At 36.7% G+C, this 16,228-nt stretch overlaps 2 protein-coding genes across 2 annotated transcripts; both read right to left on the bottom strand.

Annotated features, from left to right (window-relative positions):
- Positions 1-8: 8 nt before the first annotated feature.
- Positions 9-7,429, bottom strand: LOC143753641 (RING finger protein 122). Its single transcript, XM_077246195.1, has 6 exons — positions 6,011-7,429; positions 4,281-4,431; positions 3,401-3,443; positions 2,468-2,509; positions 1,465-1,547; positions 9-746 (listed from the first exon to the last, which is right to left on the bottom strand). Exons 1-6 carry the CDS (start codon positions 6,033-6,035, stop codon positions 623-625), a joined length of 468 nt encoding a protein of 155 aa, XP_077102310.1. The 5' UTR covers positions 6,036-7,429; the 3' UTR covers positions 9-622.
- A 1,072-nt stretch (positions 7,430-8,501) lies between these two features.
- On the bottom strand, positions 8,502-12,480 carry calhm1b (calcium homeostasis modulator 1b). The gene is made up of 3 exons (XM_077246194.1): positions 12,339-12,480; positions 10,771-11,354; positions 8,502-9,768 (listed from the first exon to the last, which is right to left on the bottom strand). Exons 2-3 carry the CDS (start codon positions 11,320-11,322, stop codon positions 9,073-9,075), a joined length of 1,248 nt encoding a protein of 415 aa, XP_077102309.1. The 5' UTR covers positions 11,323-11,354; positions 12,339-12,480; the 3' UTR covers positions 8,502-9,072.
- Between the last annotated feature and the right edge of the window lie 3,748 nt (positions 12,481-16,228).

The raw sequence follows: 16,228 nt of genomic DNA, 5'->3' as shown, positions 1-16,228 counted from the left end.
ATCCACCATTTTCTTTTAAAGGAAGGTTAACCACAAAAACATTTTATTCAAAAACAAACAATACAAAATGACAAGAGAAAGGAACAATTCAAGCAGTGGACACGATAAATGGAGAGGAAAAACTGCTGGTTACTGATTATATATTGAATATTTCTGTAAGGACTACGCAGGATCTTTATGAAGACCTGTAGTACCAGTCAAACAGACAGTGCACTACACCTACACCCTACTGTCACATACATACGCCCGTTCATCGGCGGTAAAAAGTTAATTGTTTTCTTTTGTTTCCTAGTTAGATCCCCTGAGGCAAACTGAGATATTTACCTCTCATTTTGATGCCTGTTACCCAGCATGCACGGTGTGTCTCTCACTTTAGAACCTCGGCACATTACTAATTTAAAGAATATTGTGGCACGATATATATAGGAGATTATTCTTATGTTTGGCTACTGAATCACTAGTGGAGGCTGAACGTTGTCGTCCTGGTTTCTCACGTTCTCCAGGTCCGCTGTGGCGGTGCATATAGATGGCTTTGTAGAGCCTTAGCGGGTCACGTGATTTGTTCCAACGACCGCAGAACTGGAGGGTGTTAATCTGGCCGTGGGCCGCACAGTTTCTGGGGTCACACCTCCTCTGGGTCTTGCAGCACCTCGGCTCCTCGTGGGGCGTCGGCGTTCTGGATACGCATGATGGGTTTATTGCACATAGGGCAGACGCTGCGGATCTCTAGCCATTTCAGCAGGCACCTGCAAGTTACAATGAAAGATTTCTTTAGAAATACGGTTGCAACTACCAAACTAGATTTTTGCTCAAACTAGGTTTATATATATATATATATATATATAAAATAGGCTATTTTATTTCATATGCCACCGTTAAAAAGTTTGGGTCGATACATTTTAAAAAAATGTTTTTCAAATTAGCCTTTTATGCTTTTATTTAATCAACAAATATAGTACAAACCGTTATATTGTGAAATATTTTCATTTAACTGTTTTCTATTTTTAAAATGTAATTTATTCCTGTGATGCAAAGCTTAATTTTCAGCATCATTACTCCAGTTTTCAGTCACATGATCCTTCAGAAATCATTCTAATATGCTGATTTGCTGCTCAAGAAACTAATCTTATCAATGTTGAAAACAGTTTCATATTTTTGTGTAAACCGTGGGGGGGTTATTTCTGGATATATCAGGCGTCATCAATATTTTGTCCGTTTTCCCATAAAAAAAGACTTGTGTTTTATTAGAAGTAGCCTACTATAACATTGTGGCTTCAGATCGATCAATTGAAGCCACAAAACTTTTTTATTATTATTAAATAGACGTGCAAAGGCGTGTGATGTGTAAAACTGACTGATGAGTTTTCTGGGGAATTCTGCTGGCTCTATATATTCAAAGCAGTTCTTGGAACAAGTACTTGTGGCTTCTTCTGTAAAGTAAACACTTGTTACAGTGGAACTCACTTCTTGTGGAAGGTGTGTGAGCACGGGCACACGCCCAGCTCGTCTCTGGTCTTGAATTCCTCTAGACAAACGGCACAGGGCTGCTGTGACACAAAACACAAAACTATTTTAGAGTCATTTTCATTTATTAATAAAGGCATAATTCAAACACTTTATCTGTTTAGCAAAATGCTTCATGAATGCTGGCTGTAGCCTTTCCAACATTTTCCCTTTGTTTTGGTTTCAGTCACACTTTTTCCTACACCATGTGATTTTGCAAAAGGGGGCTGGATTTCTATTCTACTGAAAATAACATCAGTGCTCCCATAATGCAGTTCACCAGGTGGTTGGTATGACCAGAAAATCCCGCAGAGGTCTATTTGCATTATCAAGAATTTCCCCTTGAGGTTTTTACATAACAAGTGAACACATCATAACCTTATTTTAAGAATTTTGAATGCACTAAAAATATGGAAATTTGAAATGCAGAACTATCTTTGATTTTGACGCTTGTGTTCATAGATACTTATTCTCAAGAAACGGTGACATACTACTGATTTAATCAACAGGATTCTGAACTTTGTCCAATACTTTGTATATACTACACTTTACATGATGTAGTTACTATAGTAATAACTACAAATTGTCCATAGTTACATGTACGTTAACTAACCCTAAACCACACCTAATCGTAACCCTAAGTAGTTAATTATTATTATTATTCAGTACGAACACCTTAAAATATAGTGTAACCAATATATTTAACCCTGTTAATTGTGAAATTCAAATCCATTACATTTTAGGCTACTACTAATGATTTGGTGTAAAAAAGTAGTTTTTAAAACTTTATGCAGAATTTATGATTGTCCCTGCATTTAAATGCTGTCTGTGACGTTTTCCCTTTAAAAATAATGGTTTGATCTTTCTGACGTCATACAAATTTTAAAGCACAGTTTCAAGTTTAAACAGTCAGGCATGGTCTTAAAATGCAAATGTTCTTTTACAAAGAGCTTATGAAACTTACTCCCAGCAGGCTCAGCTTCTTTCCTGCGCCTTTCAACACCACCTTTAAGAGAAAATAAAGAAGAAAATGACACTGTGCTGTTTAATGTTAAATCCTTTTTTTGTTTTTGGTTTATGGTTATATGATAAATCACTCGAGCTAAAGTGCGAACGGCGTAATGCGTAACTTCTGCGCCACACTTTCGGAAACGGCTTTGCGAACACGCCCCTTCACTCATTGGTCGAACAAACATAGCCACGCCCACAGCTTTCGCCATTGGTCGAGTCAGCATCGTTGTGTAGGATTATGAGAATTACAAATCTGAGAGAGATCGCTGTTGCGATTTTCCATAACGACAATCGACAAGAGAGAGACAAATAGTTTTCGAGAAAATTAACGTACCGCTATGCAAGTATTTTAAAAAGCAAGAAGTTACATATTTCATCTAGGAAAAAGCCACTGTAACAGACTAATGTAGGCTAAGTAACTGAGAATTGAGAAGTGTCGGTGTGCTTGCAACGTTATCGATTACTGTGTTTTCAATTACAGTTTAGTCTGCTAGTGTTTCTCTTTACATGTTATTACATAGCACTTTCTGTGAATACAGTACACTTTGGAGTCTTATTCCTTCTTTTTTTAAAGCAAGTTACATGTTTTTATTGTGAGACCCATCAGATATTTCAGATACATTATTATCTGAAATAAATTCAGAGGACCTTGACCAAAATTATATAAAGGTAAGCACCTTTTTTCACCATTTTTTAAAAAAAGACAGAAATGCAGGTGCTTTTGTAACATATTCATGGGAAAAAAGCACATATGTGTCTTGTGTTGTGTCATGCTTGCATGCTAACTATTTAACGTTATATAAGTAAAGTATATCATAAAGGTCATCTGTTAGATTGGATTTCATCAAGACTATATTTATATCTAACTGTATTGTTTTAGGCCCACCTCATTGTAGCTGTACTGCTCCCTTGTGCTTTGCTGTTTCAACCTGTAAACAAAGAGAGAGAGAAAAATTAAACAACACTTCTACACTTTCTGAGTTCAACTGCAGAAACTGCTGTGGGCGGTGCAAAAGAGAGATGATGTGATTGTGTAAAATCATTTTGCTGTAGCATTTCCTGTCAAACTTTCAAATGCATAAAAATACTTATACATCATATAGCCTACTAATTTATACTGTCATCTTAAATTCTGACAAAGTCTTGGATCCAAAATGTAATTTAAACTAATAATTAAATGAAAATGTATTATTTATTATTTATGAATTAAATATATGTGTGTGATTAGCTGACAGGAAACGTTCCGACAAACGTAAGTTCAAAGGTATCACGTCTTTATTCACGGAAAAAAAATTCTGGAACGTTTTAGTTGGAGGTTCGTCTAATGTTTTTTAAACGTTATTACTTATTCAGAGAACATTCAAAATTAACCTACCCATAATGTTCCCATAACGTCCAACTAAAACGTTTCAGAAAAAAACTGTCCATGAATGATGTATAGATAATGTTTTTGTGCTAACAAAGACCGAAGAACGTTTGTTCATAACTTAGTGAGAACTTTTTCAGAACGTTCTTGCCTGAATATATATATGTGTGTGTGTGTGTGTGTGTGTGTGTGTGTGTGTGTGTGTGTGTGTGTGTGTGTGTGTGTGTGTGTGTGTGTGTGTGTGTGCGCGTGTGTGTATGTACGCAAACTATAGAAAGTTCCAGACATGTCCTTACTGTGTCTTTCTACATGTCTTTACAGAAGCGGAACGCAACAGAGGACACATCTGATTTGTGGTACAGCAGTTGTGCGGGTGTGGTGCATGTGTTTGGGCTCTTGCCTGAACAGATAGCAGCAGAAGATTACACTGAGCATGAAGATGAACATGCCTATGCCCAGTACGATGACGTACACGTTGAGCGGCAGACGGTAGATGTCTTCCTCTGACATATCACAGTCTGAATGCTGCAACCCTAAACCACAGAGGCAGCCTACACACAAACACACACTCAAATCAGCAGTTTACATCACACGCAAACAGGAAGAACACAGTTCTTCAGTACGCCCACTTTCAAGGGAATTTTTGGAAATTAGCTATGAATCCACCACAAAAAAACAAATATGAACAACTGTGGGATTGACTCCCAACAAAGCACCATCTGGCCTTTCGTGAACCCATATCTGTTATACCATTCGTAGTTTACTGTTTTCTAACCATGAAAGTTCTTCTCCATTCATATTCCCCAGTCAGTCAATGTACTTTAAGAGTTAAAGATTAACGCAGAGTCAGCAAGAATCCCCCTTAGTCTGAATCTGTGGAACGATTCATATAAGGTGCTTATGTGGAGGGGCTTCCACAGAGATTATTGTAAGCTTGTGTCATTCTGATGGGGAAGGTACAATGAGATTTAATGTGTGCCACACGGCAACAGATCTCAAATATTATCATTATTATTATGCTTTGTCATACACAATGGCAGAATATTTCATTTTTTTTTTTACAGTAATACAACTGAATACATTTTTGTTGAATTCTTATTTTTATTATCATTCGTATGAATGATTATGACTGAAATGATTATGATATTTTTTATTGTATATATGGAACTCAAAGAATGATACATTTTTGTAGATGCACAAAATATTCTGATAATGGTCCACAATCTTGTTTGCATGCTCAGCAGCTTCCTGCACACGTATTTTCCATATATATTAAGCAGCACAACTATGATTTCAACATTGATAGAAAATTATTTTTATCATCAATGTTAAAATAATAGTTTCTTCACCAGCAAATCATTAGAATTTGAATGATTTCTGAAGGATCATGTGCCACTGAAGACTGGAGTAATGATGCTGAAAATTCAGCTTTAATCACAGGAATAAATTACATTCTAAAATATATTCAAATAGAAAACAGTTTAAATGTAATAATATTTCCCACTATTACTGTTTTACTGTATTTTTGAACAAATAAATGCAACCTTGGTGAGCATAAGAGACTTCCTTCAAAAACATAAAAAAATCGTACTGACCCCAAACTTTTGAACATATATTTGGGGTCATTATATATATATATATATATATATATATATATATATATATATATATATATATATATATATGAGACCCAAAAATATTATTAATACATAAATATGGCAGCTGTCTTATTTGCTGGTTTAGGCAGTCGAGTTGACGCGTTTACATGACATACGTAATCAGAATCTGAGCAATTTCCGATAATCAGAATGCATTTCGTGTTTACTTACTGGGCATTACTGTCACTGAAACATTTGACTTGTTACAAGTCGATCCATGTTTTCATCTAAAAATAAATCTCTAGACATATCAGTTTTCAGAAGAGCAAAAAGCTGACAGCATGCCGGATGTGAAAAAGCTGTCTACGTACGCATAGCATGAATACTTCCACAATCTTTGACAAGCTACCCTTGACCTTTCTGAATAGTTCCCTTTGACTTCTTCAAACTGGTTTCAACATCCTCAGCAGCGATAACGCTTCAGTGACTAATGCTGGGGGACTAATGCTGACTTTTCGTAAAGGCCACTCACCGTTACACCATTGGAATGGTTGCATGTAATCTGACTCCAAGCAGAGCTGCTGCAAAACTCACTGCTTGTCTGGAACAGGCAATGCGGGGGCTGGAGGACGCAACCGAAAACCAGATTCCAGCTTAACTTATTCCCGACAATTTGCCACTGTGCAACCAACGTTGTCCGAGAACCAGCTCTTAAAATGATAGGGTGTGCTGTCTTGATTATAGTCAAATTATTCCACCATTCATCTCACTTCTATGATGCCAGCATCGAAGGACAAAAGATTTCAATCACTCTTTGCCTCTGCTGATGTGAATATGCACAAGGTGCTTTGTTACAGAGACAAAGGGAGAATAATGTGCCCTTGATATTCTTCTGGGGTTTTGAGATCGAGTCTATACGTGGCCGAATGGCACTTCGGATGTGATCTTCTCTGTGTTGTCGCACACAGAAGTGAACAAATTCCTAGATAAATCCTGCGTCTGGCGGTTTAGCGAGCACTAAACATCCATACGTGCAGAACTTTGAACAACATACAATCTAATACAATACTCCATCTACAGTCTTTGTCTTCCCTCAAACCCTCTTGCAAAAGACTTTGGCATGCCTTTGGGTCTCTTGTCGATTCTTCCAGCAGTTCTTCCTTGTTGTCGCCTCTCGGTCTGCTTTGTTTTTTTTTTAGGTATATTCCTTTATCGAAGAGCAGGCCCTTTAAGAGAATGAAGAGAGCAGTATTTTCAAGCGTTTATGTGTGTGGGGGAGTATTTTTTCTCTCCACCTAAATCCATCTGCTCTCTCAATCCTTCCATCAAAAAAGTAGACCGAAAAAACGAATCGTCCCTCGGCTCATTCAACAAATATCCCAGCCAAGACGCAAGCATCTGGGGGTTAAAGATGTGTGCTAGTGAGGCTGACCAGTAATATTCTCCAGGAAGGCTCCTGCGTCTTTCCTGGCCGCACACATTCAGTTTGTAAACAGATCTGTGCTCATGTGATCCTGGTTTGCCTCGCAACTCTGTCCTCCAATCCCTCCCTCCCTTCCTGAGCGATTCCCCTCCTCCAATCCCTCACGCTCTCACTGCGCGACTGCAGTCACAGGATGGCTTCCTCTTCTTCTAGAAGTGAGGGCTGCAACATTTTAGAGGAAGTAAGGCCACATGCACGCGCTGTGCTGCAGAAAACAAGCCGAAGGTGACAGACAAAACAAGTGAGAGTGAAAAAAAAATGGGGCAGACTGCACGAGTGAGCGCAATGACACATATATGCAGCACATTAAATCAGATGCAGATCATGTTGCAGTCTGACCTGCTAAATCACTGGCATGATGAAAGCTTGTTATGTTCAAGCACAGAATATAACTGTAGCTTTTAATCAGAGAAAGGGCGGAAAAAGAAACAACAGACTCAGGCGACCAACCCCCAACTCTTCTGCTCTAGAGACAACAGCTGCTGCTTGCCTAACAACCATGTGCTCTCGGTGTCTCTGTTTGTCGCACTCAGCAATCTTGATGACTTATCTGTGTGGTGCACAGTTCAGTTTCATGCTAACCAGATGATTAGCTGGTTATCTAAAAGGCTGGGATATACTTTGAAAATAGTTGATATCCTCCGAATGGATGGAATCAGACTTTGACCTTCATACACTACATAGACCATTGGCAACCGCAATGCGTGCTCCACAGATGAGGCATACAGCTTTATCTTTAACATTAGTGAAGAGGAATTCTGTCTCCCACTCCTCGTTAAAATAATAAGTCTTCTTTTTTGCATGACCTGCATCGTCAGCCATAATTAATCTTTTTTTTATTTTTTATAGTTCAGTTTATCTTATGTATAAATTTATCGGTCTGCCCGCGACCGCCTCAACTCAATGAAGTTACGTTAGGTTTTTTTTTTAAACGTGCTCGACGTGCAGATTCTAAATATTTTTAATTATTTAATTATTTAATTATGTTTTAATGGTATATGAAATGTTACCATTAGTTATTTTCTCATTTTATGCCATCATCATAAATAATAATAAAAAAAAAACTAAATAAAAGACAATTCAGGCTATTTTTAGAACGTGCTCGGCGGGCGACTCAGAGACTCCATGCGGGCTACCAGGTGCCCGCGGGCACCATGTTGGAGACCACTGCACTACACGATTTTCTGTGAAATCTGTCGACTCAAATCTGCAGACTGGCTCTGACTTTCAGCAACTAACTTGTCCTGACTGTGCAAAAGTCGTGTCGTGTATTCTAGCCTTATCAAATCACGGTTACATTCTATCAACTGTCTTACAGGCGTTTCTTCCAGTGTTGTTATTGTTAACTGAAACTATTAAAAATAGTTTGCGGTAATTGAACTAAGGTAAAATATAAATATCAGGTGAAAAACGTACACTTAAAAAAACGGAAATGAAAATTAAAAATGATTCCTTGGCAAATAAATGGAATGTCAAAACTAAAAAACAAATAAAATTAAATGAAATATTTAGAAAAACGAATAAAAAATGACAAAAAACATAAAAATAACTATTAAACCTTTATTGAAACTTTAAAATAAATAAATAATAGCTCAAGTATTCAAAATATTCATATTAAAAGTCCCCATAGTCAATCATTTTATCCCTTAAAACTCACCTTTGATCACCAAAATTACATATTTAAAATTTTCCCTTGAAAAAAACCTCTTTATGCCTTAAAATAGATTAATAGGAACTCTACACCCTTTGCCTCATTTAGTATACACAGTTCTATTAATATGCAAATTAGCCCCGCCTCCACTCACTCACATCAGCTCAGAGATTGACGATCACACGTTGACGTGATTGGTTACAAGGTAGTTTGTGACGTCAGAAACACCAGCGATTTCAAACCGAGTTTTGAGTCTGTCTTTGGTTCACTGCAGTTTTAAGGAGAAAATACTCAGCAATGGTGTTAACTTATGAATTTACACATGGTTTGTCTTAAAGCATATTAAAAACACAAGATTTTCACCACAGGGGGACTTTAAGACAACATATAAAGCATTTATATTAGGATTTTCTAGTCCTATATTAGGACTTCTTGTCCCTGTCAAAGATATATCTCAGACTCAGACCTTACTATAATATACTGCACATGCTTTCTTTTGAGCACTGCATGAAGAAGGAACGCCACCATTCATTAATCCATTTTGGCTCATGCTATTGCTATGTCTTTTTGTATAGACATTTTGGTCCACACTATAGCTAGCATTATCATATCCCCTGCCCAAATCGCTTTGGCCAACATCAAGGCCATCATTCACATAACCACTTTTGCAGCCTTTTTGCCCCGCACTACGGTCAGTGTTATCACAGTCATGTCCATCTTGATTATTGTTAGCATTCATGCTACAATCTCCATTTTGTCCAGTGCTAGCATCTCCACACTTTCTTAGACTCAGTGCAGGTTTGCACTTGTGCCAGTCCCACAGCAGCTTGTTCATGGTGTCCTGGCGACGAATCCCCAACAGTTTGTCTTCTTCGGTTTCGGGTTTATCGTCGTCGTCATCACTATCATCTCCACGTGAATGATCATGGAAGCTCTGCATCTCACCGCTAACATCTTCAAAGTATTGCTTGATGGAAACCTTGGCGAAACTTTTGCCGTGTTCTGTGCAAGTCTCATCAAACATCTTGCGCTCTGTGTCTACGTAGTGAGACCAGTATTTGGTTTTGAGGAAGGCGGCCTGGTTGAAGCAGGGCCGAATGGCTCTGATCAAAAACGCAACGATTGTGATGATCAACAAGAACAACCATCCACAAGCCTGGAACATTTAGAATATAGACAAACATATATGAATTAGTAACATTGGTATTTCCATCTTTACTAATGATATTTTGGCCTGGTTTCACAGACAGGGCTCAGATTAAGCCAGGATTAGACCTTAGTTCAATTAGGAAATTTAAGTAGATTTTATAAACGTGCCTTAGAAAAAAAATATTACTGCTGTGCATCCTGAGACAAAACCATGTCTGTGAAACCAGCTGTATCTTCAATGCCATTAATCACTCCAATTTTAGTTAATTAGACTAAGACTAGTTTTAAACTGGTACAGAGTGATCTGTTTGCCCACAATGACAGAAAAAAAAAATATATATATATATAATGTTTTTTTTTAAATCATTGTGGACAAAATGAGTAATTAAATTAATTTAAATATAATAATTGTTTATATTGTTACTTTAGAGTATTATTGCAATTTATATTATAAGACATTTTACGTCTGTCTATATATTTTCTGTGTGGGTTTTCAGGTTGGTACAGTGATAAATGTATCTACATATTCCATGGTATATTCCATCTTTTCTACAGTAACAACATCTGATCACTGCTTTTGATTTTCTGAAGTGTTATCTCATATCATTGAGATACTATTACAGTTTTTATTATTTATTTTCAATATTTTTATTTCATTTTATTTTACTTTGTGTGTTTTTGTCATGTTTATTATTCTTTTTTCTATATCTATAGTCTATATAGGTTTTAATTTCTATTTTATTGCAATTGGCCAAAATAAAATAAGTGAGATCTCTCTTTTGGATTATGAGTAATATGATTTAGATTTGTTTTTAGGAGTATGACTTTTTTTTACACTTATACTGTAGACTTCTAGAACTTTTGTGCTCTAAAGGCTACTTCTGAGTACCATTCTCAGCTCAGACAGCATTGAAACATGGAAACAAAATTTTTTTGTAGTCTTACTACTTTGAATTAATATCAAGCATACAGTGGCAAAATCAGCAATAAGTAGATCAACATACAGTACCTGTGAAATACAGCGTATGTATATGACCGCGGCATCTCTCGATAGAATGTGTTGACCATCGTATATATGCTTGCATGGAATTTTGGCCAGCGTTCGTATAAGTTCCTCTTGAGACAGTCCATATCCACTTACATTTTTGCCAAACTCGGACATTTCCAGGTCCATACTGTAGGCACACAGAAAGCTTTTACCATCCATTAGAGTCACCGAGATCCAAACCGCTGGAGCGATGAGCGATCGCTGGGATATGGACACACACATGTAGCGCAGGACCGTAGGGTCCTTCCTCCGCTGTCCAATCGGCCGCTTCAACTCCTCCGCCAGCATTGAGACATTGTTGTTCAGTACAAAACCCAAAAGGAAGAACCATATAGGTGGAATAACCAGCATACTGATCCCATAGGAGTAGTTATATTCAGGGATACAGGGACAGTTGAACTCAAAAGACGTGTAGAGCTGAGCACTAGCCAGGGCCATGACGCCACAGATGCCGTTCATAAAAGACTCTTGGTTGGTCTGGAGGATCTGGGCCATCATACGGAACTTATCCATATTGATGTTGGTGGGTTTATCCTGATATTAAGCTGTGAGAGAAGAAAATTTGTTACTTAAAGATCACCACTGATATTTCACATGGAGAATGTTTTTCATAAAAGCTTTTTTTATATATAAAATTGGACCCTTAAAGTCAACATGAAACCAATTTTACTTCCATAAATGAATTTTTTAATTGGGAAAAATATCCATTGGGAATGAATAGAATATAAAGGACGACTACTAACACATTTAAGACGTATGTATTTGAATTGCATGATAAATTTGCATATATTTGGATTACACCGTTTTAACATACACAAACGAATACACTTTATGTGATAAGTCAGTAAATGAAACGGACAAGATTTGAGCACTTTCATATTTTAGCATAGTTTATTACTAGTAACAATTTGCATCTATCTGATTATATTTAAATAATCATATTTTCAAAATGCATGTATTCAAATAACTTAGAATCGACATAAATCTGTGCTTTGTGAAAACAATTAAATGTATTTGGTTAAAAAGTATGAACATGGTTAAAATATAGCTGTGGAACAAGCATAATATTCGATTAATTCAAATGCATGAGATTGTAAGGTATTGGATTTATAGATGATATATAACCTGTAAGGTATTGGATTTATAGATGATATATAACCTGATTATTGTGTATTTAAAAACTATGTAATCCAAATGGATGGACTTTTTGCAATTCAATTACATAAATCTTAAATTTAGGCGTAAATATTTTTTTGAGTGTACTGATGTGCACTGATGAACTGTACATACTAAGACCAAGTATATAGGGTTACAACATGATAACTAAATTATTAAAAACATTCTTAAAAATAACATTGTAAAGCAAAACGTCAGTCAGAGTGAGATATAACAGTCTCCTAACAGAATTCAGCCAAATATTAATCAATTTCTGTAAACTCAACTGAAAACAATTATCAGAGAAGAGGGTTAGTGTGATCAGTTTCAGCCCTCACTGTCTCTCTCTCTGCCACGCGAAACAACATACACACCTGATTCAATCGATTCTCAGTTCATAAAGGTGATTGGCCTGTTGATCTTCCGTCTGGTTATATTTTTGTCTCTCCAAACATTGTGATTTCAGTTTCAATGCACAAATGTCTTTGTGTTATTTGAAGTACACAGACTGCATGTATTTACATACCTGGTAAAACCATGGTAACAGGCAGTGTGGTTGAAAGCACATGCAAAGATATTGCCTCACCCTATTCAAATTGAGTTTTCTGTGGGATTTTGGGTTCCAGTGCAGTTGCTGGAAGAGTTTTGAAGCTTGATGGAACACTTCTGTGAATGAATTAAATCAACAATATTTGCTAAAAAAAATTATTGATGTATGTAGGGTTGAGCTTTCAGTCAAAAAATTCCACTTGTTATCAGCTCCATTGAAGTTCCTGGCATAACAAAGGCCATCCATTACTAAACTACGACACATCCCAGAAAGTGCTATTGGTGGGATTTTGATTCACCTCAGTGATTCGAATCTGTTCACCAAAAAGACTTGTTCATATTCGTTTGCTACTTTATACTGTTATTCTTTCTCTTGGAGATTTCTCTTGGTGTTCAAGCACGCAGTGCTGAAACCCTATAGTTATTGCAAATTTTTCCAAGGATCAGCCTTCTCCCCTAAAAGTGATCGGGCAAACCAAACCGTAAGTCATAGAGACTTGAAACTTTGAGGGCTGGTAGTCTTCACACCGCCTACAACGTCACATCGCCCCGATCGGCCTGAAGGGGGCGCTACAGCGGTCAAAAGTATGTAATGTCTCATAACTCCTAAACCGTTTGGCATAGACTCAAGTGTCTAATATCGTTGGAATCCTTGGCTCAGATTTGGCCATCCTTCCGATGACAATTTTGAGTAATTTTGGATTTTGTGAAAAACCTACTTTTGCACACTAGTCCTCGGCTTTTGGCCCGATCGGAACCAACCCAGTGCAGCAAGATTCTCTGGAGTCTAATTGTCAATAATTATCAAGAAAATTCGAAATTTTGTTGCACGGTCGCTAGGGGGTGCCAAAATGTTCTATATGTCAGCGGTCACTTTTACAAAAATGTCTATAACTCATGAACAGAACAAGAATTGTTTTTTGCTAAACTCGGGGCACATGTGTATGAGCTCAATCTAAGGTCACATGAAAAAAAATGCGACACTTGGCCACTTGGTGGCGCCAAACAAATATAAAAATGTCTATAACCAACCAACCATTAGCCCAAATAACTTGAAAATTGGAATGCAGTTTAGATGTGTTCAAAAACATCTTTTCTGACCATAATATAGGATCGCAAAGCCAGGAGAAACATTTGCAGAAACACGATGTAGTCCACCATTTTAATTGTTATGCTTGAAGTTGGCGCAAGCGTTTCTAGTTTTTTTTTTATTGAAAACATTATGTAAGCAAAGAAGAAAACAGTCACAATATAGAACAAATAAAAGGAAAGAAGAAAAAAGACACAAGACAGGGGTACATAACTAATCAGAAAAGATTACATATCAAAGGAAAAGATTAAAAGACTTACATATTTCAATTGTTTTTAAACCCTTCTTGGTACACGAGTTAAAGATAATACCAAAGTAATGTTGTACTGGCAAGCGTTCCTAGCTAAGATGTATGTCGACGTACACAGTGACTTAACGACGTCGTTCGCTGGGCGCTCTAGTCAGTGGAAAAACAAACAGGTTCTGAGAAGGTTCGCAAGTTGAACCAACTCCGAACCAACTTTGAACCAGCACCAGTTCCGAACCAGTTCTTTTTTGGTGGAAAAGGGGCATGCGAGGACATTGGCGTATCTCAAAAAACATGGCCGCCAAAGAAATTTGAGTAGCTTTCAGACAAGGTTACCAGAGGCTGATCAGAACGAAACTCAGTGAGCATGTTCAACTCATGGCTCTAGAGTTCTATAAGAATTTTGAAAGAAATCGGCCTCTAGTTGACCTTAATTAGTTGTATGCCTCTGTAATCACGTTGTTTTTCACACATACACACAATATTCATATCATTTGCTCCATAGACAAAATAACAGCTGAAAAGTAATGTCAAACTAATAGCTTTATTTTGTGAAGCAGGTGATGTATTATTAGTTTTATTCATTATAGTAAAACTGTAATTCTACAACATAAGACCCAGTTTTGTGGCAAACAGATAAAGTGAAGGATTTAACAGTTTGTGCACAAAAAGTTATCATCTATGGCATCACTTAGACTCACACAGACATCAAGAATCAGCAAATAAATCTCAGCAATGGTGATAAAAGTATTCGTGCTACAATTCATGCTGGAAGTACCTGTGCTGGTACCCAGCATGCATTGCGACATGAAAGTTTAAGGTCACCATCGTTGAGATTCATATGCTAATGCTTGATGTGTGAGTCAGCATAATATCACAGAGGTTTTTAAAATCTGCTTGGCACAACAATGGATCTGTATCACATTTCTACAATAATTAATAATACAAAACTAAAGATAGATCACCATTTTAATAAGAGATTAGGCTCTGGATAACTTCAGTGAATCAAGTCACTAAAGTATGAGTTTTATCATTAAAACACATCCATCAACACCTTATTATATTTTCTTTTGACTTTTTTGCCACAACAAATGTGTTTTATAAACACAGTTACAGCAGCCAGAGATAAACTGATGTTATAAAGTCAAGGGTCAAGAGCCCAAATAAAGCAAACACTGATCTCCAACATGGTAACTTTAATGAAACAATAAATCATCAACATCTAAACCTCTATTAATTTTCAATAACCACTCCTGTAGACGCGTGACGGAAATAAAATCAATCTGTTTAGTAAAAAGTGAAGCTGGTAATGCTGTTTGTGGAGTTGTTTAATCCTCCTCTGCTGAGATCTTGAGAGATTTAACATCTTCTTTTAATCTTCAGTTGATTTAATCTAAGGCTGAAGTCAGTTGAAGTTTCTGTTTCTCTTTCGTTTTTTCTCGTTCCTTTAATGAGTCTGCTTGTTACCAGCAGGTGTTTGTCACTAATGCTCAATCATCACTTTAATCACTTAATTTCTTGACTCCAATGTGTATCTTCTTTTAGTGACCTCAACTGAAATAATTTCAGAGTATTCATAAATTGGTTTCTAAAAATTGAATGAATTAAGGTAATCTGTGTCCTCAAATGTTATGAGTTAGCTTAAGTTATTGGATTTGACTTTGTGTGTGATATTGTGAGCTAGCAGTAACTGCAAGCACTCTGAGTTCATTTAAAGTTTGTAATTTCAGTGGTTTTACTCAATATAGTGAAGTTTCAGTTATATAAAGTATTTGAAAGCAATGTAAAGTTTAATTGTGTATTAGGAAATATCCTTGTTTTAGTGGACTCAATTAAAATAAGTTCAGAGTACTCATAACTATTGTTTTTATCAGATTAATTGAATTGAGGTAATCGGTGTCCTCAAATGTTTTGAGTTAGCTGAACTTGTTGGGTTTTACAGTGTGCGGCTAATCGCTACACCTGTTTAGAATGTATAATGTAAACATTCTTTATTCATATGAAAATACTGAAATATGAAAATCACACACAAACCATCAACCAGGCTCAGTCAGGGGCCAGTTCTCCTCTGGTCAACGAACGAACAGTGTATGATTATGATTCAGCACTGCAACCTAGTTTTATCATAGACAGAGGTCAAAAAAGCTGGAGTCTTTAATCTTTCTAATGATACTCAAGTTTGTCCAGATCAAGTAGGAGTGTGATGTTTTAAAATGCAGTGAATGTTTAACAACAATAATCTGAGGCCATCTGCGATCTTTGCCTAAAAAGGAGTTAAAATACACAAAACCACCACACAATAGCATGCAGAGGATAGCACTCATTGGCTCATCCTGCTCTGTAAAATAATTATTTTCAAGGGTTTTGCATTTGACATA

The sequence above is a fragment of the Siphateles boraxobius genome, unplaced genomic scaffold (assembly GCF_051911475.1).
Source record: "Siphateles boraxobius isolate OS27281-9 unplaced genomic scaffold, OSU_SipBor_1 29, whole genome shotgun sequence".
Classification (NCBI taxonomy): Eukaryota; Metazoa; Chordata; class Actinopteri; order Cypriniformes; family Leuciscidae; genus Siphateles; species Siphateles boraxobius.
The sequence above is the reverse complement of the archived record's forward strand: the minus strand, read 5'-3'. Positions and strand labels throughout refer to the sequence as shown.

What these genes read in the sequence shown, in the direction of transcription:
- LOC143753641 (XM_077246195.1), bottom strand. Translation starts at nt 6,035, where the DNA reads ATGCAACCATTCCAATGGTGTAACG. An exon ending in TTCTGCTGCTATCTGTTCAG is followed by an intron (nt 3,444 to 4,280) that starts GCAAGAGCCCAA and finishes CTTTGTTTACAG; the next exon opens with GTTGAAACAGCAAAGCACAA. An exon ending in AGCAGTACAGCTACAATGAG is followed by an intron (nt 2,510 to 3,400) that starts GTGGGCCTAAAA and finishes TTTCTCTTAAAG; the next exon opens with GTGGTGTTGAAAGGCGCAGG.
- calhm1b (XM_077246194.1), bottom strand. Translation starts at nt 11,322, where the DNA reads ATGGATAAGTTCCGTATGATGGCCCAGATCCTCCAGACCAACCAAGAG. An exon ending in ACATACGCTGTATTTCACAG is followed by an intron (nt 9,769 to 10,770) that starts GTACTGTATGTT and finishes TAAATGTTCCAG; the next exon opens with GCTTGTGGATGGTTGTTCTT.